Source organism: Larus michahellis, chromosome 3 (genome assembly GCF_964199755.1).
Source record: "Larus michahellis chromosome 3, bLarMic1.1, whole genome shotgun sequence".
Classification (NCBI taxonomy): Eukaryota; Metazoa; Chordata; class Aves; order Charadriiformes; family Laridae; genus Larus; species Larus michahellis.
Window position 1 is genome coordinate 74,768,006 of NC_133898.1, and position 26,732 is coordinate 74,794,737.

The 26,732-nt window shown below is 37.1% G+C and overlaps 1 protein-coding gene across 1 annotated transcript in view; it reads left to right on the forward strand.

The window, feature by feature from the left end:
• TRDN (triadin) overlaps positions 1 to 26,732 on the forward strand; it is a 229,748-nt gene that overhangs the window by 187,434 nt on the left and 15,582 nt on the right. Inside the window, exons 29-38 of the mRNA XM_074580841.1 lie at positions 5,157 to 5,183; positions 6,640 to 6,687; positions 11,949 to 11,993; positions 14,054 to 14,071; positions 15,781 to 15,828; positions 16,711 to 16,731; positions 20,444 to 20,470; positions 21,541 to 21,576; positions 21,784 to 21,828; positions 22,768 to 22,815. Of these exons, the coding sequence (XP_074436942.1) occupies positions 5,157 to 5,183; positions 6,640 to 6,687; positions 11,949 to 11,993; positions 14,054 to 14,071; positions 15,781 to 15,828; positions 16,711 to 16,731; positions 20,444 to 20,470; positions 21,541 to 21,576; positions 21,784 to 21,828; positions 22,768 to 22,815 (363 nt within the window). The remainder of the gene's footprint in view (positions 1 to 5,156; positions 5,184 to 6,639; positions 6,688 to 11,948; positions 11,994 to 14,053; positions 14,072 to 15,780; positions 15,829 to 16,710; positions 16,732 to 20,443; positions 20,471 to 21,540; positions 21,577 to 21,783; positions 21,829 to 22,767; positions 22,816 to 26,732) is intronic.

Below are 26,732 nucleotides of genomic sequence, written 5' to 3' on the forward strand. Positions count from 1 at the left end.
TGCTCGGGTAATGGAAATAAAGCAGAATGAACTGTGAGAGCAACGCCAGCTTTTTTGGTGGAAATTGGCAATAGAAAGATCAGTCTGTTGCAAGTGAATTTTACAGCCTGAATATTACAGGCTCTAATATCAGCGGTTAATCCTTAATTATTAATTATAACGGCAAACCGTGGCATTTTAGGAGGGTTTGCCTTAACCATTTACCCTGTTGTCATCATTAGTCACAAGAGTGCTGCTGAAACAGTGGGCCAAGGCGGAGTGTGGTGTTGCACAGACAAGCACTCCCTGGTAATGAATAAGAGTGAGAGCACTAGCTGGAAGCTCAAGTTCTCTGCTTCCCTGCAAACATTCCAGATAGTCTTAGATAAATCACTTAGTTTTTCATACCTGTCATGTTAATTTGGAATAATACTTCGTTAATGTGTAGAAACCTGGGAAAATATCTTGGAAAATGGTAGTTTTGAAGTAATCAGAAATGTAAAGTGGATGCTGTAGGGAGTTAAGAGATCTGTAAGGACAAGGCTTGCACAGAATACACATTAAAATAATCATACACCAGCTGCCTCTATTTGTGCCACCAGCACCACCACACTCTTCTTGCTTTCTTTACTTTGACCCATCTATAGGGTAACTATTGGCAATACACTGTCAAGGCAATTTCCAAACAAGCCATCTTTTTGCAGCTAATCTGTTTTGTGGGGAATCATTTTTTTAGACATATGCTCATTAGACTTCTTTCTACATGATCAGTCTGCCAGTTGCTCAGCCAGCCAGCAGGACTTGAAGAGGACACAGGCAGATTTGAGGGATCAGGTCTGCTGATCTAGAAAACTTGTGGGAATATTTGACTTCTCCTTTGAATGACAAAGAGTACAGACAATAACTTCACAAAGGCAGGGAGCTGGTCTTGGACAGATTGATAAATCCTAATAACATCTTTTCTTTCCAAAGTTGTTATGATCTGAGACATTCCGAACTGGCCCAATGTAAGGAATATGTTTTATTCTGGTTTACTTTTTGATAACAGAGTTGCTCCACAGTCTGAAAAACCTTGCACTGGATACAATAAAACTGTTTTATTCAACTTTAAATTAAAAGCACATTGACGATTAGGCAGAATGTTGTGGCATCTTAAGCTCTTGCAGACTACAGTATTCCCACTGAATTTTGAAGGAGGAATGTCCATTAGCTTGTCTAAGGGCCAAATTGTTAGTTTGTCTAGAGCTCATTTTCAGGGAGAATGGACTGACTTAGCTTGAATAAGGAAATCAAAGATTATCCTTTTTCATGACATATAAACTGGAAGGTTAAGGCGCAAATCTTGAGAATTCCAATAAAAGACTCCTGTTGATCTTGATTCCTCTTTTGGTCTGTAATGGTGTTAGAGATTAATGTCATGGGTGTGTTTGTCTAATGCCCAGTCCAAATCCCGTTAAAGAGTCTTTGTTCTCTCTTTAATGAGAGATGAACCAGGCTCTTACTTAGCCAAAGGGAAAGTAACTTTCTTATTTATAATACAGATGTGACTATCCAATTAGAAATAATTTTCTCAGCTACAATGTATTATTATTTTGTTATTCTTCACTAAAACAAGTAATTCTGGCATTGTTTTCATTTCTTGCATGACATATTCCTTTCTTACACAGTGTGCACACTCACAAATATATTTGCTGTCTGAACAGCAAATGATTGTTATCCAGATGGAAAATAGACATGTTATAATCAAAAAGCATGTTCTGCTTTTAGCCTCACCAATTTATGTTTCAATAAACTAGAGTATTTCTTTTCTGAACCCATATCAGAAGCTAATTTACAAAAATATGCCATATATAATTAATACCCTTATGGCATTCAGAATAACAGGCGAGAGTCAAAGAAAATTTGAAGTGAATGTGAAAAACAGCAGGATAACTACCAAGGCCAGTTACCAAATTTAATTCAGAATGACACAAAAGAAATTTCAGAAATGCTTTTGCTGAGGCTAGAACCAGGTAATTTCATTGATCTGGTTTAGATCTTATGTACCTTCAAGTATTTCATCAAAGATCCATCTGTTTTCATTAGATTTGAATCTGACCCTTTTCCCTCTCTTAATATAGTTTAATTGTTGAATAAATTAAGATGAAATACATACTTAGGACTCTTCTAACATTGTGAACAGCAAGCAGTTATTTACCCAACATGTAGTCTTGTTAGTCAATAACGTCAGAACAGCTGTTTGAAGTGAGACCAAGAGTTCATCTAATCCAACGTCCTCTCTCCACCAATAGCCAAACCATCAAACGCCTAGGGAAGAGTACAGGAATAAAACAGCCACACAGAAATCGCCTTGTGACCTCTTGCAATCTCAGCTCAGAAACTTCCTGAGCCAGAAACTGTATCTTCATGTTTAAGAGCACTTGGTAGATTTTTCTCTAATTTGCCCAGTCACTTTTTGAAATCGTGAAAATTTTCAACATCTGCACATTTTGCAGCATGGAATTTCATGGCTTATCTGGGCATTATCTAGGCAAAATATTATTTAAACACAAAATTTAAATAGAGCTGCTTTACTTTCAGTGCAAGGTACTACATGAAATGAGTGAGAGCAGCAGAGTACAGCCTTTCATTTCTCACCCTTTAGGTTAAGTACCATATAATAGATCACTAAGTATTCTGGAAAGTCTGACTAGCTCATTGATATTTAGCTTTTATCTTCTTCCTATTTTCACTAAGTAGAACAAAAATCAGGGTATCTGTGTTATAAACAATGGTGATACTGCAAAAATGAAACTAAGGGTCTTGGGATTTCATTTTTCAATTTTCTGTTTATTGTCTGAGTCATTTGAATTACATCTTTGATGAGATAATATGACACGTAAGGAAGATAGGGTTAATATTGAATAGACTGAAATTATAGTTATCAGATTTGTCAAAACATAAAAGTTTATCTTTATGGCCCAAAGACCATCTCAAAATTTCATTTTGGGTTTTTTTCCAACAAATATAGATATGTTCTAGAATAACCAACACATCCTGTAAAAATTTTTAACTTTAGATGATCTTCATTATTTCATCAAAATACGAGGTAGAAATATTTCTGAGTGTTATGCCAGAAAAAAAAAAGGCAGCTGAGATTTTAGGCAAAGCTCTGGTAGCAATAATCTCAGTGTTCAAACTCTGGCTGGATACTAACACTATATGAGTTTGAGTAATTAATACTGCCACAATGTGGACAAGGGCAACACAGAGACCTTCCTAGATTTGAGGGACCAGACCTGGACTGACTTCCTAATGTTTTAAACATTCTCCATGACTCATTCACTAGCAAAAAAAAAAAAAAGAAAATAACTGAACTGGCTTCACCAGAACGTTAAGGTGCAATGGTTTTGTTTGGATTTTAGTGTTTTAAAACAAATTGCAGATCTAAGTGTGCTATAACAAAAGCTTGTTTGTAGAATTCATTAAGCAGTGTCAGTAAAGTCTTTAAATGAATACTATTCATATGTGGCCTAGGTGTGATCATTGTCGGTGGCTACTGAAAGTGTTATGTGACTCAAAATTTTGTAATAGTTATGTAAGTCATTATACCAGCCCCTGAAGTACAGATTTTTTTTTAATATTTGCCATGAATTTCCTTTTTCAAATTGAAATTCATAGCTAGATGAGCTTATCTCGCTATGTCTTTTGACACAATACAAAATCTTTTTCCTCTTCAAGTGTCAGACATACTTCATGGATGCTCAATTACAAAAGAATTTACCTTAAGCTTTAGGTTTAGGAAACTATATTTTGTGGGTTTGGGAGTGTTTAGGCAAAACAATTGAATCTAAATTTACAAGAAGTTTTTCTTATGCACATAAAGATAACAAATGTGGATTTGTCATAGGATCGCTGTTTTTCTGCTGTTTCTTTTTTCTGGTTCCTCACTTAGGAGCAAGTATATACCCTTAATTTGTATCTTTTGTCTCTATCACCCCAAAAATGTTCTGTTATTTTTGCTTTGCTCTGCACACCATCACCAGTTGCTGTCTCCTTAAATGCACACCAGCAACTTGGATTAAATAAGAGACTGGATAAAAAATAGGATCGATTTGGGAAAACAAGCAAAACAAAAACCCACTTGCACAGCAGTTACTTACGTTTTTGCCCTGAGTGGGGGCTCGGGAGCTCAGCGAACCACAGCCCAGGAGCTCGCAGCAGCAGAATTATTGCTCGTGGTGCTGGGCCTGCAGAGGCAGCTCCTTCCCAGCACTGCTGCATCTCTCCGTGGGATTATACTCTTCACACACAGCGAACTGCTACATGCAGGTGGTAGGGCCTTTATTCTCTTAAAAACAACAGCTGTATTGCAAAAGTCAAGAAGAAAAATCCATCTGGTGGGCTAGGCCTTGGCATTTCAGTTCCTTCTGTAGCACCAATAGTGACATTGGGTAAAGCTCCCTGAGCTCTGGCTTTACCTGAGAAAAGTTCTCTTAAGGTCCATGGAAAGTATTAGCTCAGTTTTCAGTTTTGCCTCATCTGTTTATTCTGGAAAAGAAGTGGAAAATTAAATAGCACAAAGTTTAGGAGCTGCAACACTGAAATGCCGAGTCCTTTATTTTAGATGTGTCCTGATTACGTTAATTACCTTTTCATATACATCCTTCTGCTCCATGGAGTATCACTGAATCCATCTGAAATTCATTGACTTCACTAGAGCAGGTGCAATTGTTAGGGACTCTTACATTTAGACTGCCCGAGCTGTCATTTCGTCACTCAACCTAAAATTATCTACCTGGCTTGGTCCAGTATCAGACACCTCGTGGTCTGAAGCTGTGCTGTCTCTCAGTGGGCACTGAACTGAGCACCTCACTTAGCAAGGTAGCTGCCCCAGGCTTGATATATGGTCACCATTTAGAGAGGGTGACTCAGCCCACCAAGGAGGTGCAGAGCCTGCCAGGGGTATTTGTATCAAACATTGGATAAACGAGGAATTTAGAGTGTCTGTGTTCCTTAACTAAGTGTCCCAGTTGGGGTGGGTAGTATAAGTAAAGCAATGCTAACTGTTGCACGTTTTAATATAGATTTCACTGAACATTTATTTTACCAGTCTACAAATGTCATGAATAAATGCATCAAATCCTGCACTACAGTCAAAAAATATTAAAATACACCTTTTTTTTGTTTACTTCTAGCTACCTCAGAGAAACCTCACGAAAACAGTAAGTATCAAGTTGATAATATTGTTACTTCAGCTTTTAGGGAGGAAGGTTTTCCTTTGTGTTGCCAAAGTGTTAGCAGCTAAAGATGAGATTCATCAACGCAAGCTCACAGGAAATTTTTACTTATCAAAATGGTTTTCCATGACTCTGTAATGCAGGACCAGCTGTGTTTCACAGGTCCCAGTGCGCATGGAAACTGTTTTCCAATCCAGGCTGGGGTAAGATCCAGCTGTGCCCTCTGCCTCCATGGCAGCTTCTCACTGGAAGACAGTAAGGGAGACACAGATGAGGAAGGGTCATTGCAATTCTCTGGGAAGGGCTTGATCCAGGCAATTTATCTCTCGGTATGCTGCAGCCCTCACCTGCTACATAATTTAAATTTAGCTGCTATAAATCAGAAGGAAACATATTTTTGGCATTCCTCTGAAATTCCAGGGCTTTCTTTTTTCTGTCTCATAATGTTGGGTTTTGGATATCTCACTGTTTTTAAATAGCAAAAAATTGCATACAGCTTATATTTTAATGCAGTATAATATTTATTATTTTTAGAATCATAGAACGTTTTGGGTTGGTAGGGACCTTAAAGATCATCTAGTTCCAGCCCCCCTGCCATGGGCAGGGACACCTCCCACTAGACCAGGCTGCTCAAAGCCCCATCCAGCCTGGCCTTGAACACTTCCAGGGATGGGGCAGCCACCACCTCTCTGGGCAACCTGTTCCAGTGTCTCACCACCCTCAGAGTGAGGAATTTCTTCCTAATATCTAATCTAAATCTACCCTCTTCCAGTTTGAAGCCATTACCCCTCATCCTATCACTACACTCCCTGATAAAGAGTCCCTCCCCATCTTTCCTGTAGGCCCCCTTCAGATACTGGAAGGCTGCTAGAAGGTCACCCTGGAGCCTTCTCTTCTTCAAGCTCAACAACCCCAACTCTCTCAGCCTGGAGAATTACTGCTTTACATTATATCTATGGGATCCAGGTTAACAGAGAAATGTGGAAAGCTGAGGTTTTTTTATGCACTATAATGAACTTTTATTTGGCATTCTATATGAGACAACCCTACTTACTGTTGTAATAAAATACTTCCATGATTTCTGTATTAAACATCAAGGAGAAATTTTCCATATAGAAGATAGGTGATAGCAATCAAAATTAGTCATGGAAGCATTTCACAATTTTAGAAATTCTATGGTATTTCTAACAAACACAGAATGGAATTTTGTGATTACTTAAACCACATTAAAAAGTAAACATTTATTTTTCTTTGGTATTATTTTTATATTTTAGGAAAAAGAATAATGCCTTTTCTGAAGAAAGATATTTATAAAAAAATTCTTCTCAAGTCTAGTGTGAATATATAATGCATCTTTTAAAATGATAAAGAGAATCTTTTATTTCTAAAATCTTCTAAAAATTAAAAAGCCCTCTAACGTAGGCGTTCTTCTTATTTTCAGAGCATGCACGCGTTAAACATGAAAAAGCTATCTCTCAGACTAAGACAGGTAGGTTTGGTAATTTAATTTCCAGTAACTCCAGGCTCCATTTAATAAGAATTTGTGTGTTTTGCAAAACTGGGAGACTTTCTTGAGCTAGGCATTCTTTCATAGTTCCTGTGACTCTCCTTAGTGCAGTACAGCTTATAAAGTGTTAGCAAAACCCATTTTCCAGTTTGGGGAAGGAGTTCTCTACTGCCTTTCAGTACATCAAAGAGGATTATTGGGAGTTACACCATTTCAGCCTTTTCTCTAAACCGGTTGTTACATGAAGTGAGTCTGGTCCCCAAAAAGGAGGAGCTACAATCTCACTGGGTACATGACAGCCCGCACAGACGCAGCCTCCAGTTACTGAATCTCAGAAGAACAAAAGCTGAACAATTGAAAAAAATAATCTTGGGCTGACTATGCACTCAGATAAACTGTAAGTAATAACCAGCGACAACTGACTGCAATGAGCAGGACAGGGGTCCCCCCCCCTTTCAGACCAGGGCTTTGTGCCTCATCACAAGGCTTTTTGAGGAGGAGGACGCTCAGGGATCCACAGTTGGGTTTGGTGTGAAGAAACAAGAGTAAAGATATCCTCATAGAAAACTCAGCTATTGGTGCTCTGCTTGCATCGCTCCTGAGATGTCTTATCAGATGCAGTGGGCACTGAAGAGCAAGTATCAGCATCCCATCGACTTTTGCTGGCAGCGCTGCTGTTTAAACTTCACATAAAGATGAAGTCCTCATGAATAAGTGATTAGATAAACCACTTAAAACCTTATGTGTTCAATGATAAGCAGGCAGCCATTTTTTTATTGTTTCTTTTCCTGCTTTTTTTTCGAAAGAAAACAATTTTTCCTTTGCATTGACTATTTTTCTCACTTGTTTTTATAATACAATATTTTATTTGTAAGTTAAGTATTTTCATAGACATTTTGAGTTTTCCTACAAGCCTTGAGTGAAGTTTAGTGAGAGTGATTTAGTGAAGTTTAGAGATTAGAGTAAATATAGAGATTTAGAGAAAATTTAGAGAAGAGTGATTTAGTGAAGTTGTAGTACTGGGGTTAAGTCAGCAGGGGAAAAAAGCAATGTTTCTCACTGCAGCCTTTGAAGACAGAGGCCTAGCTTTTCTTTTTGCCTCGTTGACTACTTTTTGTGTCTTAGTAGCTAGCAGAGAGCTTCAGGCAGCTGGTAGGTGCAGATGGGCTCAGCCAAGGCAGGAGCATCCTAGTGAGGAAGCCACCTCATCCAGCTCTGTGTGTCCTGAGAGGGTTCGGTGGTGGCCAAACAGTGGGTTGCCCAGCCAGGTGGCACGACCACTCATCTCTTCTGCAAAATGAAATCAGTCCTGCTGATCTCATCCAGATAGCAGCATAAAAATAAATTTCCCTTGTGAGGCATTTGCAAAGATCAGAGCATCACGTCACAAACCAGTACATTGGAAAGATTAGGATCTTATTCCTGTATAGCGTAGTATATTCCAGACTAAAGCTCTCGGCATCTAAATGCTTGAAGGAAGAAAAAAGAAAAGAAAAAAACCAAACCAACCCCTAACTAAATTTCCTTTAGTATAAAAGATCTCTTCTCAGGAGATTAATGGTTGCTTTGGAGAGCATTGGCTGTTTTGAGTTTCAGTTGATGACTGGAAGTATTAATCTGCAAGCACTGGTGGTAGTAGTGCTTCTGCCTGCTGTGTGCCAGTGAGTGCTCTTGAGTTAGCAGACTGAATTATAAAAGCCTCATTCTGTACAAAGCGGTGCCCTCCTTTTTCACCTTGATTCCGAGCAGCTTCAAACTATTATTCCTATGCTTCCTGCCATCAGACTTAGAAGTATCACATGACTGAGAAACTAGAGAATTTCAGAAAATATATTGATCCTGTAGGGGAATGTTTAAATTAAAGAGTGTTTTGTGTATGTGTGTGAGAGCAAGAAAAGCAAGAGATTCATTCCTGATGTAATTCTTCTGAAACTGCCTGAAATACACAGAGAAATATTTACAGCTTTATATTTTTCCATTTAAATTAGATACGTCAGGGGAAAAAAATGAATATTTATGCTTGTAGTACTGCAAAACTAGAGTTCTGCAGAGGAAAGAAATTCTCTCCGATGAAAGATTTCAGAACTTTAAACTTTCAGCTTATTCAAAAGCTGAAGAAAAATCTGATTATTCAGAAATATTCACAAAAAAAATATTTTGGATTTTTTCCAGCTTTATGAGGTCATCAATTTTTTTTTCTTTTCTTTTTCTTTTTTTTTTGTCAGGCTCCTATTGGTACAATAAACAAAAAGTACATGAGAAATTGGAAATATTTCTTTGGTTCTTGACAAAATACAATGTATTACCCTCACCAGAAATGGTTTTGTGAAACTTCCTGATGTCTTGAAGTGTGTTCCCTCGTGGAGAGTGCTGTCCTTAAGTTTTGATAATCTGCTCCTTCAGTTTTCCTTGGTTAGAAACTCAGAGAAAAAACATAGAGCCACCTCCTGGAGATCTGCCAGGAAACGGGTGAGGGTGTTCTCCAGTAGAATCAGCAGATAAATAGTTACTGTGTGGTTAGGTCGCGGAATAGGTAGGTGAATGAATACCAAAGAATGACCGTATTTCTTCCCAGATAAATGCAAGTCCACTGGCCTGTTCAAGACACTCTGCTTTCAGGAATGAATTCATTTTGAAAGGAAAATCCCTCCCTTACTTTTTAGTGGATCAGACGTGCCATCCACTCACAGACTTATCTGATTGACTCCTAGAGTTACAGAGCAAAAACTGCTGTAAATTCTCACCAGAATTAGAAAAAGCAAAAATATCCTATTTAGTGTTCAAAAGAGTGGGGATAATAGCCAAAGAAATTTGAGCTTTACTTGTCATTAATCTAGTGGATATTACAAAGCCTACGTTTGAATTCAGCATGCTGGTGCTATTTGTGTATTGGTACATGGAAAACTTAACACCCCAATTAAATTAGTGAAATTCATCGTTATATACTAAAGCTTATCTAAGAGCAGAAAGAGGATACTTTATCTCAACAACTTGCATCTTCAAGCTGCTGGTTGTGCTATAAAAACATTTCTAGCTTCACAGAGAGCAATGAAACGGAGACGAGAGTTTTTAATTCACAGCTTTCATAAGAAGCTGACAATAACAATAGCTGAGTAAGGGCAAAAAAAGCCCTAAACTTAATACAAGTGAAGAGAAATTAAATCGCCACCTACCAGACAACAACTGAAAAGCACAGCAATGCAGGGTTATGTTTTCTTTCCAAAGAATAGGAAAGATCAGTAACCATGGAGCTTTATCCCTCCCTGTGTTTTCCCCCATCAGTACTGATTTCCTTCCAGAAACAAACCCAAAAAACCCAAACAAAGCAAACAAACAAAACCCAAGCCACAATCGCTGTATGTTTCATGTCGATACTTGCACAATAGCTTTGCTGGATATTGCTGGGTTATCGACAAGAAACATGGACTGTACAGTAATGAGGCTTTCTCTCCATTTATTGACATATGATAAATGTCTTTTTAGGCCTCTCTCGCAAGTGTATACCTCTGAGAATCTCAGAGAGCTAAGTTAAAAAGAAATAAGCACAGAGAAGAAGATAAACCTGCTCTCTGCCCTCAGAAAAAAAATCCTCTGGAAGTTACATGCCAAATTCGAAGGAAATATCGTGTGTTGAGACCACTCAGCAGTCTGCCCTTCTAAATACTGTGCTATCCTTATATTTAGTCGGAGTGCAGATTTAGAATTTAGTATCCGAACTTGGACATTTGGGTTCCAGAGGAATAGCCCCCCCCCCCCCCCCCCCCCGCAAAAGCAGCAGTTCTTGAGGTTGTGTTTGAGGGTACATAGGTACAGTGATGGATAAACCAGGGATCAGATAATTCACAGGTGGTTCCAGCCACTCAGCGCCTTCCTAGTACCTCCCTCCATCATCTTGTTTAAGAACAAGCTTGGCTGCCAGGCTGGAAACATTGCTCGTGTTCAGGAGACAAGCAGCTTTGTGCATGCACAGACAGACTACCCCGAGGGGTTTCTAGCCAGCTAGTACTCAGATGAGTTGAATGGCTTCAGGAGACAAGACATCCCTGCACAACCTGACCTCCACCCAGCCGTTGTCAGCTTGCATCTGATGCCTCACAGAGGTCTTGGGGAAAAGGAAGGGGCCAGAGGCATGTGACTGTAAACTGCTTCCATCAAGGAGAGGAAAGGGAAATACATTCTGAATGTGTCTTAAACATATTTAAAAAGAAAAGTTGTGATGTATGTGAATGTTGAAAGGCAGGGGTTAGGAGAGGGTTTTGAATTCAGGTACGGGAAAAGAGAGAAAATGGGAGCAGACCTATGACAGGATCAAGAAGGGGAAATTTCAAGTCAACCAAACTAGGCTGTGTAGAGATCCAAAAATAAATATCCCAATTCCCACCTGACTGGGCAATTGGGGAGTTAAAAGACAAACACCACCTGATCAGAAAGTGTAGTCCTCCTGCACCTCTGTCTGAAGCTTCATCCCCCAGCCTGCTTGGAGGAGAGGCAGCTCAGGTCTGGTGGCTGATGTCAATATGGGTCCACCTCATCTGAGAACTGTGCAGAGCAAAGCCACAGGCAGCTCAAGAGCACGTGAACTTGGGCAGCTTTTCTCACGAGATTAGCAGAAGCTGAGGGCTGCTCTAAGGTTTTGTGACAGATATCCAGCTGGGTCTAGGTAAGCTTGGCCAGCAGCAGGTGGTAGGAACTGACGGTCAGACTGACACTGTCCTATGTGGATATGGCTCTGCAAGTTAGCATGTGCTTGGGGGTCTCCTAACTTTCTTATCTTCAGAGTGTAGACACACATGGATACGTCTGTACATAACTGTGGTCAGGCAATATCTGAGCAGGAGTTCTCAGCATTGTATAATACCCAACTGTTGAACTTAGACACTGGGCAAGGTGATGTCCACAAAGTTATAACAGTTGAGTTATTAGAATACAGTTTTCTGTACATTAACAGTAGAGTGCCTTCCTGAAAGACACTACCAGGTATGTGGCTGTTTTCTGGTGGCTGAGACATTAGACCCGGTAATTTATTTTTTCCGTGAAGTATGATCTCACCATGCAGTCAGAACTCATAATGCATACGTGCTGTTTTACAGTGCCACAATGGGATAGTGATGCTAAAGACATGCATTAATTTTGTCATTGTGAACCATATGTATAACATCACATACAAAGATATTTTTCCAGTTATATGTGCCATTGCTAAGACAGTGTGAATTTCTAATTTTAATGCTGCTTTCACAATACAGAGGAGAAAATTAAACAACAAAAGACAACTCCCACTGAGAAGTCAGGTAGGAACAAGTCATTCTCTCCAGAATTTTGGGGGGTAGTGGGGGGGGTTAAACACTATTCATGACTCTTCTAATGTGGTACATTTGCATTGCAATCATTTTGTTACAGTATTTGGAAAAATAAGACTGATAAAGTTCTCTTAGAGCAGAGTGGCAACTGCAGATATCATTCTAAGAACAGCTTTTCCAATGACAAAGCCAGGTCAAGACATTTCAGCTCTTGGGCTCCTTGTTCCAGCCTCTCTGACAGAGCTGGGCTAATGAAATGGGGTGGAGCTGTAAATCAGATCTCTGAAATGATCCCAAATATCCTTGTAAGGCATTGCTGTTTGGTTGTTGGTTTTGGTGTTTTGTTTTTTTTTAATTCAGATCTTTCAAGCAACTGAATTTACAGCATAGAGAACAGTCCCCAAGTAGAGAGTGATGCAGGAGAGTGAATTGCCAGTTGGATTAGGCACTTGGATGGGTCTTAAACTGGCTTTCTCATAGGGAAAATGTTTTTGGAACTAACCTCTAAGTTTTTGGGTCTTTTCTATGATTTATACCTTGTAGGTTTTGTAACAATAATACTCACAGAAAAGATTCAAGTATATTGACTGCTATGACCCTGAAGGGTCACCCAAGGAATGAGAACATTTTCATCATCACTGACAGTCTACACAAAGCTGTTTTGAAGGCTTTTTCTAGATATCAACCTCTTGATTTCTATTGGGGGTAGCCTTGATCTAAACATAAAATGAAAGACGGCCAAATCTTAGACAATGATGCCAACAATGGATTTTCATTTGATATGATGATGATGGTGATGATGATCATGATGAATATTTTCCATAACATGAAATACTGTTTTCTTTTAAGCTGAATGGTGCTGTTTAATACCTCATTTCTATTCTTATTTTGTATGTTTTTCTTCTCTTCAGTAGCAGAATAGATGTACAGAATAGTATGATTCTGTCTCTAATTGTGAACATTCATATAATTTGTGAGTTTATATTGCTTTCTGTCAGAACTCTCATGATAATCTGTCATTTTACTATGAAGTGATGTTTTACAGCACTCTATTTATCCAATAAAAATATTGTTTTGATAGTTCTTATCTGATCATAAACTGCTGTAGCTTGTTCAAAACCATATGAATCATGATTCTGTTAATAGAATTGGAGAAATTATTGCAAAGTACTTAAATATATTGCTAACCTGAACTTTCAATGAGATAGCAATTACTGACAGACAAACAATTTAAAGCAGGAAGAAATTACATCTTTGAATTTACAATATTTTCACACCTAAATTCACAAAATTTTTTAGGGTCAGTGAAGCTTCACTCTTAGTTTGTGAGAAAAATCAGAAGGCTCAAGCTGTGGTTTAGCACCGGTTGGAAACAAAACTGCTAGAAATATCGACTTGACTACTTTTCCTAAGATTTGAGTCAGGTGCCAAATCTTTTTCCTGTTTGATGCAACCAAACTGCAAATGCAGTATTTCAGATTGGCTATCTTAACATACAACAGTACAAAAATAACTTGTAAGTTTTCAGATCAATACTTGTTGAGCTTGAAACAGGCAACTTCAAAGAGTGGGTAAGTCATCCCATCTTTCTTTAAGAAACATTTTGTAATGATATGAATTATCCTTTGGAGATGGCTATCACTCTCATGACTAAAAGTATAGACAAATGTTTTCTTGATGTTGCAAATCAGTTGAATCCCATCCAAAATTTCCAATTGTCTGTCAACTGGTCTGGAGCTCCTTCTGATTTACACTGTTACACAGGGATAAATGGTCCTGGAACACATAAATGTATTACAGTGTTAAATGTCAGGATACTGTACTGTTTCAACAGGAGCTGATAGTGGGACTTGCAAAGGTCTAAACATGTTAGAGCTTACCTGCATTTTACGGGCCTGAATGCTGTGCATCTTTACACGAGCAGAGGAAACTAAGAACAAGTCAGAACTGACTGCCATAAAAATATTTGAATATTGAAAAGAAAAAAAAAGCAGAATCTCTTTTCTCTTTATATTTAAATATCACAATTTACCTTCTTTTGTCTTCTGTAGTCCAGGCAAAGCCAGCAAGTACGTGGTACCTACCTTGATCAGAAAAATTCCTGTAATATAGCTGGATATATGTGGCTTTTTTGACTTTAACCTATGGAAACTGTCCCTTAACAATTTCTAGTTTTGTGTAAAGCTATAGTGTCTTTATCACTATGTCTTCCATTACTTTCATTTAACATATTGTCTTGTCACTGCTATTTAAAAGTCCATTTGCCATAACCAATTTCATCAGTACAGGAGTCAACTTATTCTGTGCTTCCCATATCACAAGTCTCAACAAAAAAAATTACTACAGCAGCTTTTTAAAAATCACCGTTAACAATTAGTCAGGTGGAATTAATACTCCTGATGAATTAAAGAGAAAAAAGAAAGACATCATCACTTTTTCTTCATAATAATTTATTATTTTAGTATAACTGCATCTAGAAGTGTTCTCAGTTAAAAAGAACCGGAGACCATCCATACCTTAACAAATCACTCAGCCTGTTTGTCAACTTTCTATATTTTCATGCCTTCAGCATGCAAGGTAAACTGCAAAAGTAGAAAAAATATATATATTCCATTTAGTTCCCAAATACTGTCACGCTCCAAAAAAAGCCCAGATGTGGGAAAAATATCACTCTTTACTGATGTAACTTTTAATTCACACCTCATAAAATTGTTTCCCATTTGAAATTCCCTATTATGTCTTCATCTCAGCGTTTCCCAGCATATATCTTTACTTGAAATCACAGCTCCTTGGAGTTCAATTATTCATCTAAGTAGCAGAAGGGCTGAGGCATAATGCCCTTTTTTCAGGGGCTACTCACATTTTGAACATTTTCCACTTTATAGCCCAGTTTTATGTCTTTCTTCTTGCTCAAAGAGAACCTGATGTACAGTTTTTTAGCTGTGGGAAACATCACTTGGAAACAAGGCCACCATAGCTGTCTATTGATTCGTCCACTCTAGAATGTATCGTGGCCCCTACTTACATGAATTTGGCATAGCTGCTACTATGCTATAAGATTTTGTGGATTTTTTTCAATTCCTTTTAAGCAGGTACAACTTTTTTTATAAATTATGTAGTGTAAGACCTGATTTTAAAACAAAGTTTCTTCATCTTTTCTATTTTCAGCAACTTAACATAAATTCTCTTTTTTTTTCTGTTAATTCTGAAAGGACAGCAGTAAGGGGAAAAAAAAAAGAGTTGCATTGCTTACCAATAAGTGCTAGTTCTCTAATTTTCACAGCTAGATATAACATAGTCATATGGAATAGGATGTGTTTGAGGCTTTGGGAATTCAGCTCAAGTACGTCTGACTCAACAACATAGAAGTCAACTGATGGTTGCTGAGTTTGCTCTGTTCTCTCCTTTCAAATAACACAAATGGAAAGCAGATAGAAATTACATTTTAGAAATTGAGGGGAGCCCCTATTAACTGGCTTCTTCCTCAAGATACATGCATAACTCTCAGTAACATTAACAGTAGCTGTATGTGTGGAGCCATGTGCAGTATTACTGAACTTCGCTATTTTGTGGCAGATCCTGCAGTGGATAATCTGTCAGTAACTATGCATTTGGCTTTTTTCCAAAATAACAGCATGAAGCGACAGAAAATGAGTGTTTATTCCTGAAAAATATACATGCAATCCTTCTTAGTTAAATTAAATTTTAAAAAAAAAGACATACAAAACATAACGTAGAAACATTATGGCAATTTTATTATGCTGTTTCTTTTATCCAGAGCATGAAGCAGTCAGACATGAAAAAGATGTTCCACCTACAAAACCGGGTAGGCACTCCTGCACTTTATGCATTCATTACTTTTACAACTGTTATTTCAAGAAATCTCAAAATACAATTGCATATGACAAACGTAAAAATCATGGCCCTTTCATCTATTTTCCTGTATAGAATGCCCTTGACCTGTCATACCATAGCTAAGGTAGCACAGTATGTATTTACAATGCCTGTTGTTGTTTTCTGGAAAAATACATATCAAAGGTCAAATTTCTGCTTCTGTAATTCCACCGATGTCAAAGAAGCTATGCCAGCAAAGACTTCAAACCATTTTCTGAAAGTGCTTGCCTCGAATAGCTTCATTTTGCTAATTATTTGTGGGTATCTGCCATTTACTTGGACTTCACAGCCTTCCTGTATGAGCCAGCTTCTCAGGACCAGCAGCAGTTTAATTTTCCTCCATAGCAGGTATTATATGATATTCTATTCAAATCGTGACCTGGCACTATCCATCATCTGTGATAAATATCTCTGCATATCATAACTCCTATGCAGCCTCACTTGTACAAGATGGACCAAAATTCTTGCTGGTATAGGAAGCAGCACCGTTCAGTTGCACTGTGAAGCCATCAACATGGGTTTAAAAAATGTCTTCTCCATGCTTCTCAGTGCAAAGAAATAAGCGAAGAATTAAAATTCTTATTGTTAGTATTATTCATTCTTAACTCTAGCACAGCAACTATCATGTGTAGATGAGAACATTCCTACTATTATTATCCATCATTAGATTGCTGTTAATTACTGTGAGATTACTAAAAATTATGTTTTGATATGCAGTAAATACATAGAAGAAGTAAGGTCATTCTCCACCAAAACACTATTATGCTGCACCTGACTGTTCTCACCCTTTTTCTTTCCTCTTTTTACTTTCCAGTCAAACTGAAAAGCACTGCAAGTATGTGTCACGTCTTGTTTCCTACGGGATATAAACCTTCTTTTCAGATGCATGTTGTCTCAATTTCCATTTTTGCAATTATGTCATATTAGATGATGCTATTTTCCTGCTTATACTACAGATACTCTTGTACTCAGTCTGCTTAGTAACAGCTGAACACACCAAAACTAAGTACATTTATAATTTAATATTGTGAAGCTGTAACACTCAAACTCTGTTTGCAATTTTTACTTTTTATAAAAGTAAAGTAAATAATGCTAGTAACATAATTGATGTTCTGGTGATTTTAAATAAGTGTAGACACATAATTTATCTTTATGCAAATATATTGTTTATTAAAAATAACAAAATGGCATGTAGCATAACTGAATTAGACAACCTTTTCGTTACTTCTTTTACCATTTGGAAATGACTTATTTCATGAATTCACTGAGCACGTTCTTGGCCGTTTTTCAATACGCTTTTCTTTTCTACTTTAATAAAAACTAAATTAAATTAAAGAAGACCAAGGAATATTCCCAATTTAGATCAGCTTTCAGGAGGATTCAAGGGGAATCTCTTGCATAACAAAGACTTCCACTGAAGTAATTGAGTAATGTCCTTGTTAAGGTCAGTAAGACTACCGAATAGATAAAGACTGGGATTTATGCTTATTGTGGCAAGTCATTGCACGTCACATACCGCAAATCATGATCAAACAACAACCAGAAGGTCAGTGTTTACACTGTATGCCTTGAATTGTGAAAATATTGAAGTATGGACCTTCACAATTATTTGTAGCCTCTCTAGAACAGGTTCGTTTTCTTTTTTCATACTGTGCCTGGCACATCAAAACCAGACCAGGTGTTATTCTGATGCAAAGTATCTATAAAGAGTACCCAAAACCAAGGCTAAGCTCCATAAGACACAGCCCTCTTCCTTCTCCAGGTCAGAAGCTGACAACAAAGAAAGGCAAGCTGATGCCATTAAGCTTCCTAAATTAGTCTCTTATGTTAGGTGCTTGAAGTTAGACAAGATGAATACTCACTCTTAAACGCCTGTCAGAAGACACATTGGTATTCTGAACCCCAGCTACAAAGGGAAGGGGGAACAAGAAGCATCTGAAATGTGCCAACACTGAAGGATCTCCTGCAATTCTGAATTGCAGTGTTCAGTTTTCAAGTCATCATTGCAAAATTATTACTTCCTGTGAAGCTATTGGTGGGTTTATTTGCATTTTTGCCAGTACTTTAAGTAAAATTTCCTCTATTTGATTCCATTTTTCAGATTTGTTCAGTCTTATGTTCACTGAATCTGTTCACTGACATTTTATGTCTTCTGTACTGATTTATCTGAGAGACCCACTGATGGCACTGTCTTCTATTAGAGAACCATCAGAGATTTAAGTGACTAATTCCTCATGCTTTCTGCAATAAGGATCATTTTAACTCAAAATCACTGTCTACAGTGCTTTTTTTTTTTATCAAGAGCTATATTACCTGCCATATTGTGAATATAAGGAACAGCCAAGATATTTTCCCTTGACCTTTGCAGAGGGATATTTGTACCACATTCTTGAGCTTATATCCTGCTGCTTGAAATCATTATAAAGGTTAACAGGGCCTGCAGGAAAAGAAAGGAAAAAAAAAAAAAGAAAATCAAAAACACTAACAGGTAAATTTATGGTCATATACAAAAGTAATTCTGTTTACACTGCCTATTTTGAGCTAATAATCCTTGAATATATCTAGTACAAGATTTTAAGCACCAGAGATATCTATTTTAAATTACTTTTTTCCACTCAAAGAAGAACGCTTAGTTGGATCACTGCCTTCGTTATTTCTAGAGCTCTGTATAGCTTTGCTTCATGTATTTCTCAGCTAGGTATACAGTATGCTTGCCATAATATGAGCATAGCTATCATGTAATTTAGCATGAGATGTAGCCATGGACACAAAATACTTACTGATTTTGGAGTTCAGGTCTGGTAGGAATGTAAAATAAATCCATACACATTTCCTGGGCCAAATTTATTCACACATTATACCCTGTGAAGTCTTACTGTAAAAGTGAACGGGGTTTAAATCAGTAGAGAGATTGTATCATTAAATGAATGACAGGTTATAAACAGGAATACAAGGTTGAGTTTGAAAAGTCCCCAGATTAACAATAAATACATTTTCAGAGTCCCCTGCTAAGTGAATTACCATGCAATCATAAAAGTAATTAGGAAACTACCTTATTTTTCACACTTTCTGGTTTAGCATGCAGGAAGGTCTTTGCCAGCAATTGATCCTATATCAAATTTGAATGTGTAATGAAATTCAGAATTTACTTCCTGCATACTAGCTAAAGACTCTCAAATCGTGAGAGGTTACCTCAAACAAGAACAAAACCAGTGGCTTTTTTTACTCATGCGAGAAGTAATACCAAACCTTGTTTTGCAATCAAGAGGAAGAACTCCTTTCCTAGATTTGGTGCCTCAGAAAAATCTTTTTTTTTTCCTTGTGAAAATGAGAAGGGATGTTAATCCATGGGTCACGATGCAGTAATGTATCAGCTTTCAGCAACTATGAGCATAAGCATAAGCAGAAATGTAAATATTAAAGGACTTAAGCATGCTAACATTTACTAGCAACAAAACTGGCCTTTGCTGAATGCTTGTGGTGCCTAGATATTGAGCACTGACATTTATGAGTCTCCTTATGAACGAAAACCTGAATGAAAGTTTCCTGGGATGTGTTAGTGGAAACCATGCTTAATTGCTCAGTCTTCCTGTTGAAAAAGCATTGACTGAAACATTTTCACCTTGGTGTGAGGTGTAGAACCTCATGTTCATCTGAAGCCAAAACTCGGCATGAAGAAAACACAGAGATAGTTCAATCAAATGAGACCTTGAAATATTTTGTGAGCATATTCCTATTTTATCCAGCTCTAGGTTCAAAGAATAAAAGTTTTTCTTGGCTATTGAGGTTATTCTCTTTCCTTCAAATGGGCTTCTAAAATAAAACTGAGACCAATGAACTAGCGATGTGTGAAAAATTCTTGGATTCCAAATCACAATTTAATTCATTCCTTTGATTTAAAAAGAGTAATAATGTTTCATACCAGGGAATTTCTATCCCATTGCATTGATCACTTTTCATTAATTATTATGGGTATTATAATAGCACAGGAATATATGCTTCTTTTGTGCTAGGTGCTGTGCAAAGATGTAGTCCAAATTTTTCCAGCTCTCAAGAGGTTTTACTCTTAAAAGGCAAGGCAAACTGATAACGCAGGAGAAAGAGTTATGCAGGGGTGAATGCCAGCTATTCAAGGTCAGTGTCAGTCTTTGGCTGGGATGGTGGATGAAAAGAAAAGAAAGGTAACAATTAAACTGTATACATTTTTTAGAAAATACCATAGTCAGCTATAACCTTGAATGCACATTTAAAAATAACTCTAAATATTTCGTGCCAGAAAGCTTTGATTGGCACGCTGTTTGCATTTGCAGGAACCATTGCATGCTGGATTACAGCACTTCAAAGAGTGGGACTCGTAGCTTTCAGTGTGAAATTCTGTGTACACGCCCATTGTTAAGGCACATTTCTTTGAAAAATTAATACCCTGCAGAAAAGTTGCAGATGAAAGACATCTATTTAAATGGTTCCTTGCCTTGAAAAAACATGGTACTGAACCTCATATTCTTTTTCTTCCCCCTTCCCCTTCATTTCTGATTATTTTCTGGGAGAGCCAACAGGTGAAATCCCAACAGCAGGTAAATACTACGTTTGTCTGTTATGTCTTATTGTCTTATGGAAAGAATTAATGAGCATATCAGTGTTGATGAATACATATTGTTCATCAACAATGAACAATGCTGATGTAAAGCAGCAACAGTGAACTGACAGCATTGCAGCTATGCAGTTCCCTACCAAAAACTGCTCTGATCAGCTGATATGTGTTATTTTCACTGTTCATCTTCTGCAGCAGGTTTTGGTGAGCTAGGCACAGGTGATCAGCACTGAACAAGCCAGTGTTAATCAGATAACACATGCACCAGAAGGCATTGAACGAAGTGTTATCACAACTGGTTGGGCGATATGAAGTGAAAATGAACAATTGAAAGGCAGCCTGCCAGTTTTCTGCTGTAGTCAAGAGGGAATACTGAAATGGGCTCAGATGTCTGAAGCGATACACCTTACTTAATTTTAATCTGCTTTGTTGAACGCAGTCACAGACCAAACGTCTGTGTTTGCAGGTTGGGGAAAAGGATGCTGGGAAAAAAAAAGCACATGTTCTACGTGTATGTACAATTAGAGAAAATAAACTAAATAAAATAAATCAGAATCTTCTACTGCAGGACTTCTGGGTGCTCACGTTTGTTGGTTCTAAAAGTCCATTTAGCTCTATATACTGGGGTTGGGGGTTTTTTTTGTTTGTTTATTTGTTTCATATGATTGAGATTGCTCCTGGGAAAGAGTGTAAAAACGAGGCAATAGGCAGAGGGATCCTTCCCTGATGCATTTTGGGAATCAATAATTAGAAATTCTGACAGTAGTTAGGGAATTACAGAATTCTAGTGCCTGAAGCCTTTAGCAGGAGTTTCCAAACTACTCTGCAATTTCCAATGACTCTTCAGACAGCTGAGACCTGCTACTGCCACTAACGGTACCAGCCACTGTTGTAATATTAGATGCATTGTATACATGCCATGAGACACATTTACCACAGTTATTATTCCAGGGAAATTACTAAGGCAATTCATTTTGTGCAATGTACTTACGGCAAGAGCCCCATATTTCTGCTACCTGTCACTTAATATTGTTTCCTTGCAAATTTTTCTAGCCTTGAAAAAAACAAAGACAGCTAAAGAAAGAGAAGGTAGGAATTTACTCTGTGTGTGCCTATATATGTAGAAGATCAAAATAAAAATAGTATGAGATTACAATTTTGCATATATTGCTATTTGAAACAAACCCCTTAAAGATGTGTGTTAATTTTCAAAGGACTATATTTGAAAACTCTAGGTAATGATCTATTTACTATTCAATTTGCCAACCTTGAACTGTGTTATTTTTTCCTTGCTAGAAAAAACAATTGAGAAGAAACATCTGAAAGATGAAAAAAGCAAAGGTAATAAAGGGATGAAAATCTCTGCCAACAGCAATGAAAATGCAAACGTTATTTTTTTTCATGGGATTGGAAAATGGAGCTTTGTTAGTCTTTCTGTGTATGTGCAAGTAAGCCAGAGTGATGAAATTGTGCATAAATCCCCAGTAATACAACGTCTGGTGGCCCCTTTGCACGTGAGTGTCAAGGATTAGATAGGCACATCCAATCTGGCCACAGCGGTGCCCTGCCTCTGACCCTCCCTGGCTGGGGCAGCATTAGCCTGGCTGCAGGGTCCTCCAGCACTGTATCCGCAGAAGAGGGGATTAGTAATCCCCATTTAGTCTGCTGTTAAACTCCCAACGAGGTATCGCAAAGCTCATCTCCATAGCCTGTGTGATGCTTTAGATCACCAGCTTCCTATTGTAACATAACTACATTGATAACAAGAAGCACCTTTTACACGTAAGAGGTACTTCATGGTCACTTATATTCTGATTTACCTGTTGGACACAGCACTGCCTTGATTGTTTCCCTACAGTAATATGCAGACAGGGAAAAGTTTTCTGATATACCTCTGAATGTAATTAATAGTAACATGTTACACTAATTTATTAAGTTAGGTGTCTAAGACATAAATGTCTTCTCTTCATTGGTAAAAGAGAGTGACTTGCACATAAACACTATATTGAAGTCCTGCAACCTCAAAGGATACCAGTTAGTTGGGCTGGTGAAAGTTTCCTAAACTAGTATCTAGAAGGAGTTTGCTTCTATGGTCTTACTACATAAAATTTATACGTTTAAATAGTTTACTAGAAAAGTCACGTTTAAAATAAATCTGGTTTATAGAGATTCCAATTTGTGAGTTAATTCCAAGAGACTAGCATGGTGCTTATTGAAATTTATTTAAATATTTTAGCCTGAAACTGAAGATTAATTTATCATCTACGTTTCGTTCTTTAGGAGTCCCGCCGGTAAAAGAAGCTCCACGACATCACAACCTGACAACAGGTACACAATTTCCTTTTACTGTAAAGGAACTTCCTTTTCCTTTCCAAAATTTTCCTTTTTGTTTTTCATGTTTTGGTTGGGGGTTTTGTTTGTTTGGATTTGGTTGGGGTTTTTTTGTAAAGGAGATCACACTTGCAATCTTTTCACACCTCTCATTCAAGTCTAGGGGACAAGATGTGAGGCAAGTCTAGGCAACAAGAAGTAAATCAAACCCATGAATATTGTTCCTGTGGAGAATGATTTGCTCAAATGGTATTGCTTTACCACCTTCCTAAACTTTTAAACATAAATTCAGCTAATTACTTTATAAACTAAGTGGGCTGTAATTAATTTGGCAGTGCACTGTTTATGCTCCTCATAGAAAATCTGTTCCATAACAAAACCACATAAGGAGAAACGTGTTCAATTTATTTTCTCTGACATTAATAAACATTGTCTCCCATAAAAGTGTGCCCACCACCCCAACCCACCCTGAAAAAAAGGTGAATAAGGTGGGGCATCTTAGGAGGACTTGTCCCTGCATTGTGTTATCAGTTAGCTCCATGTTTTTCATAGCTTACAGTAAAAATAAAAATATATTCCAGATTCTTGTCTAGTATAAGTTAATTCCCATGACTTAAGTGAAACTGCACTGATTCGTGACAGACAAGGATCAAAAACTTTAATCTCACTTATGAGGTGCAACTGGTTTACACAGCAAACATGAACTAAATATTAATATGGTTTGTCCAGTGCAATTTTTTTATCTTAAACTACTGAGGAAAAAATTTTACTGTTAATCATCCAGACTGTCTTGTTGTATATGATTTTTTTACCTTTTTTACTATAAGTAGAATGCTTTAGAGTCCTATATACACGGTATAAAATGTGTAATATATGTGTAGTTATATAAATCTATGTATTTAGAAATATGTATTTTTCCATAGGTATAGGTATAAACTTACAATATTTGAAGAATAATAAAAAAGGTAGCTAAATATAAAAGTACAGAACAATCTGACACCAAGGAAGAAAAAATGCAAAATAAATGCTAAGATCAAGCATCCACATGTTAGCATGTTTATTCGTATGAAAATATTTGCACGTGGAGCTCACACGATCTTGTTGTATAAGGGCAACGACATTTACATATAAGAATAGCTTAGCTTTTTTTTTTAATCTCTTTTTTTTTTAATCAGGAACACAAAGTTATAGAGTCAGTTATAGACTTTAATTCCTTTTAGTGATTTTGTTGTTAACTGAGAGATGCAGAAGGTAGAATCTATGCTAGCAAAAAGTTATTATTAGTTTATTAATATAGAATTCATATAGATCAAGTAGTGCTAATCGTAATAATCATAATAAGTAACCAGTAAGTTAAAGCACATAGTTTGCCAGGAGAGAAAAGAATTTCCTTACAGAGCAAAATTCCAAATTCAGTGTAAAACAGGAATGCACTAAACTTGTTTGTCAGTGGACTTTCTCCTGCACATCACACTCTGGCAAAGTTTACATCATTCAAAAACTGTGTTACTGTGGCTTTCATTTACAGTAATTGTTATGATTCGTCAACTTAATTCTACATTGTAATTGTGCAATTATTCATGAGTGGATGTTTCGCAGATCATAAGCAGCTCTGTGCAAACAGTTCTTCATAACTGGCTTTGCAAACAGAGCTTACTATGTAAATAGTTTCAAACTATTCTTTGTCCACTAAAAAGAATAAGTTAGTTTTCAGGCAATGGATGAGAGGTTTACAGAAGAACATCAAAGTGATTTCTCTTTATGAATGTTGTTCTTTGGTATTTGCTCAAATTGAGAATTTAAAAGTTGAGACCAAATCCTAGGTGATGTACGCTTGAGTTGGAACTTGATAGCTTTTGCCTATTCTGTTTGCAGATGAAGCCAGTGCATTTTCACCAGTGCATTGAATACTAATACTTCTCGCTGATAAATGGAAGTATAGAAGGATTTATACATTCTGAGATAATCTAAAAATTTAAATAGTAAATCTTTCAGCTTTCAAAAACTGAATAGAGTAGATTCCCATGTTCTTAGATTTTGATCAGTTCTTCAGCCTTTCCCTGATATTAAAAAGCAATCAGATGAGGAAAAATAAGCAATTTAAAAAGCTGTATAAATCTTTAATTTTAGAATGCTCCACATTTAAACAGAATTTTAAACAGTACTGTACCTTTCATAAACAATGGTGATATGTGCAGTAGACATTAAATGTCACTCCCCTGTATGCTGCAAGCAATTATAATTCTTTCCCCTTCTTTCTCCTGTCCTAAATGTCAAAATTGACACTTGGACTCAGACTGAAACTTACCTACACAAAAAACCGGGAATTCTTGGAACTCCATTTTTTTCCTTCTACCGTATAATGAATGTATTTGCAAGTTCACAGAAGCAGAGTTTTTGACTCCTGGTGTAAAGTTTGAGGAGTGTACGAATTCAACTCCGTGGTGAGGACTAGCTACCATACCCTGAATGAACAGTTGGATGCTTTTATATAAGTCCTAGTTTGTTTCAAGGCTTGTACCAGAGTATGAAAATCTAGATTAATCAAAAGGTGATTATGTTTATTGCAATTACCTTGCAACTGTCCTCATGGCTGAAAACTCAGGAAGCAACATGTATTGCATTTGCCATACAGTGAGCTGAAGAGGTTGATGGTTTTAGTGTGCTGCTATCTAAGGCCACAGATGTGCAAATGTGGCAGAAATAGAGAGAGGCTGTGATGGAAGAGAATGAAAAAGGAAAAATAATGAGATTGATACTAATCCTGTATAAATTTCCTTGTTAAATTAGAGAAACGTGTGGATTATTCTCACGGTTAAGAGAAATCAAACTAGTTATGCTATCTTCCATGTTAATAGATGTGTTGTAAATAGACTTATGTAATTCATGCATCTACCCTTGTACATTATGAGAGCTTTAAAGCTTTCTTGCACATGAGAGTTTCTATACTTACTGCCTATTCAAAGAAGTTGTAACTCTGGGAAAACTAAGATTATTATTAAGCAGAGTTGGAACACCATTTATATGAACATATTATGCTAGCGCTTTTATGAAACAAAGCATTTCTCAGCTAAATTTTTCCTCTGCTTCTGCAGTGATAGAGAGCAATACAGTTTCTCAGATGTTTTCTAGCATAAAGAGGAATCATTTCATCATATTATCAACAAAAGGTATTCAATGGAACATAGTGATCACCACATGAAGACCTCCATTACTCAAGTGGATGAATTCATTACATGTCTGTATTACCACATGGTGATTGGTGTATTACTGTAAAGTTGTTTTATTGCTTTGCAATTTCTGTCTTCCTGTAACATATTTTCCAATGCAAAGGCGATTTCCAAATCTGCTATTTAATATTCCAAATAATATTCCAAATCTTCTATTTAATGTGAGATTTGATAAGAGAGACATTTGAGACACTATCAAGGATGTTCCTCAGTGCTGGGGGAACATAAACTTGTTAGCAGAGCAATATGTAAGATTTTTTCCTTGCATCATTATTTTGAAAGAGAATGAGACCACTTTCCTTTATTTTTTCCTTGGTTCTGAAGCATTTGAAGACTTTGGAGGAAAATATGATCTTTTTTCTTTATTCTGAAATTATAGTTTTTGTCAATTTCATCAAGTACAAACATATTGGTCCTGTTCTATAAAACAGAAGCATTGAACTACTTTAAAAATAGTGCACAATATTCAAAAGAGAAGGTAAGAAAGAGCTTCATCAGTGCAGGACAGGTAGCTCTCATCTATAGATAGGTGATGAACTGCAGATACTCTATTTTCTATTCTCCTTGCTGCCCGGAGAGTCTGTGTATCCCAGATGGCTGACGGTTCTGGTATTCTGTCAGCAGTTTCTTTCAGAACTTCAGCTGCATAAACTCATACTCCTGAAGCTTGGTCTTTGAATGCAA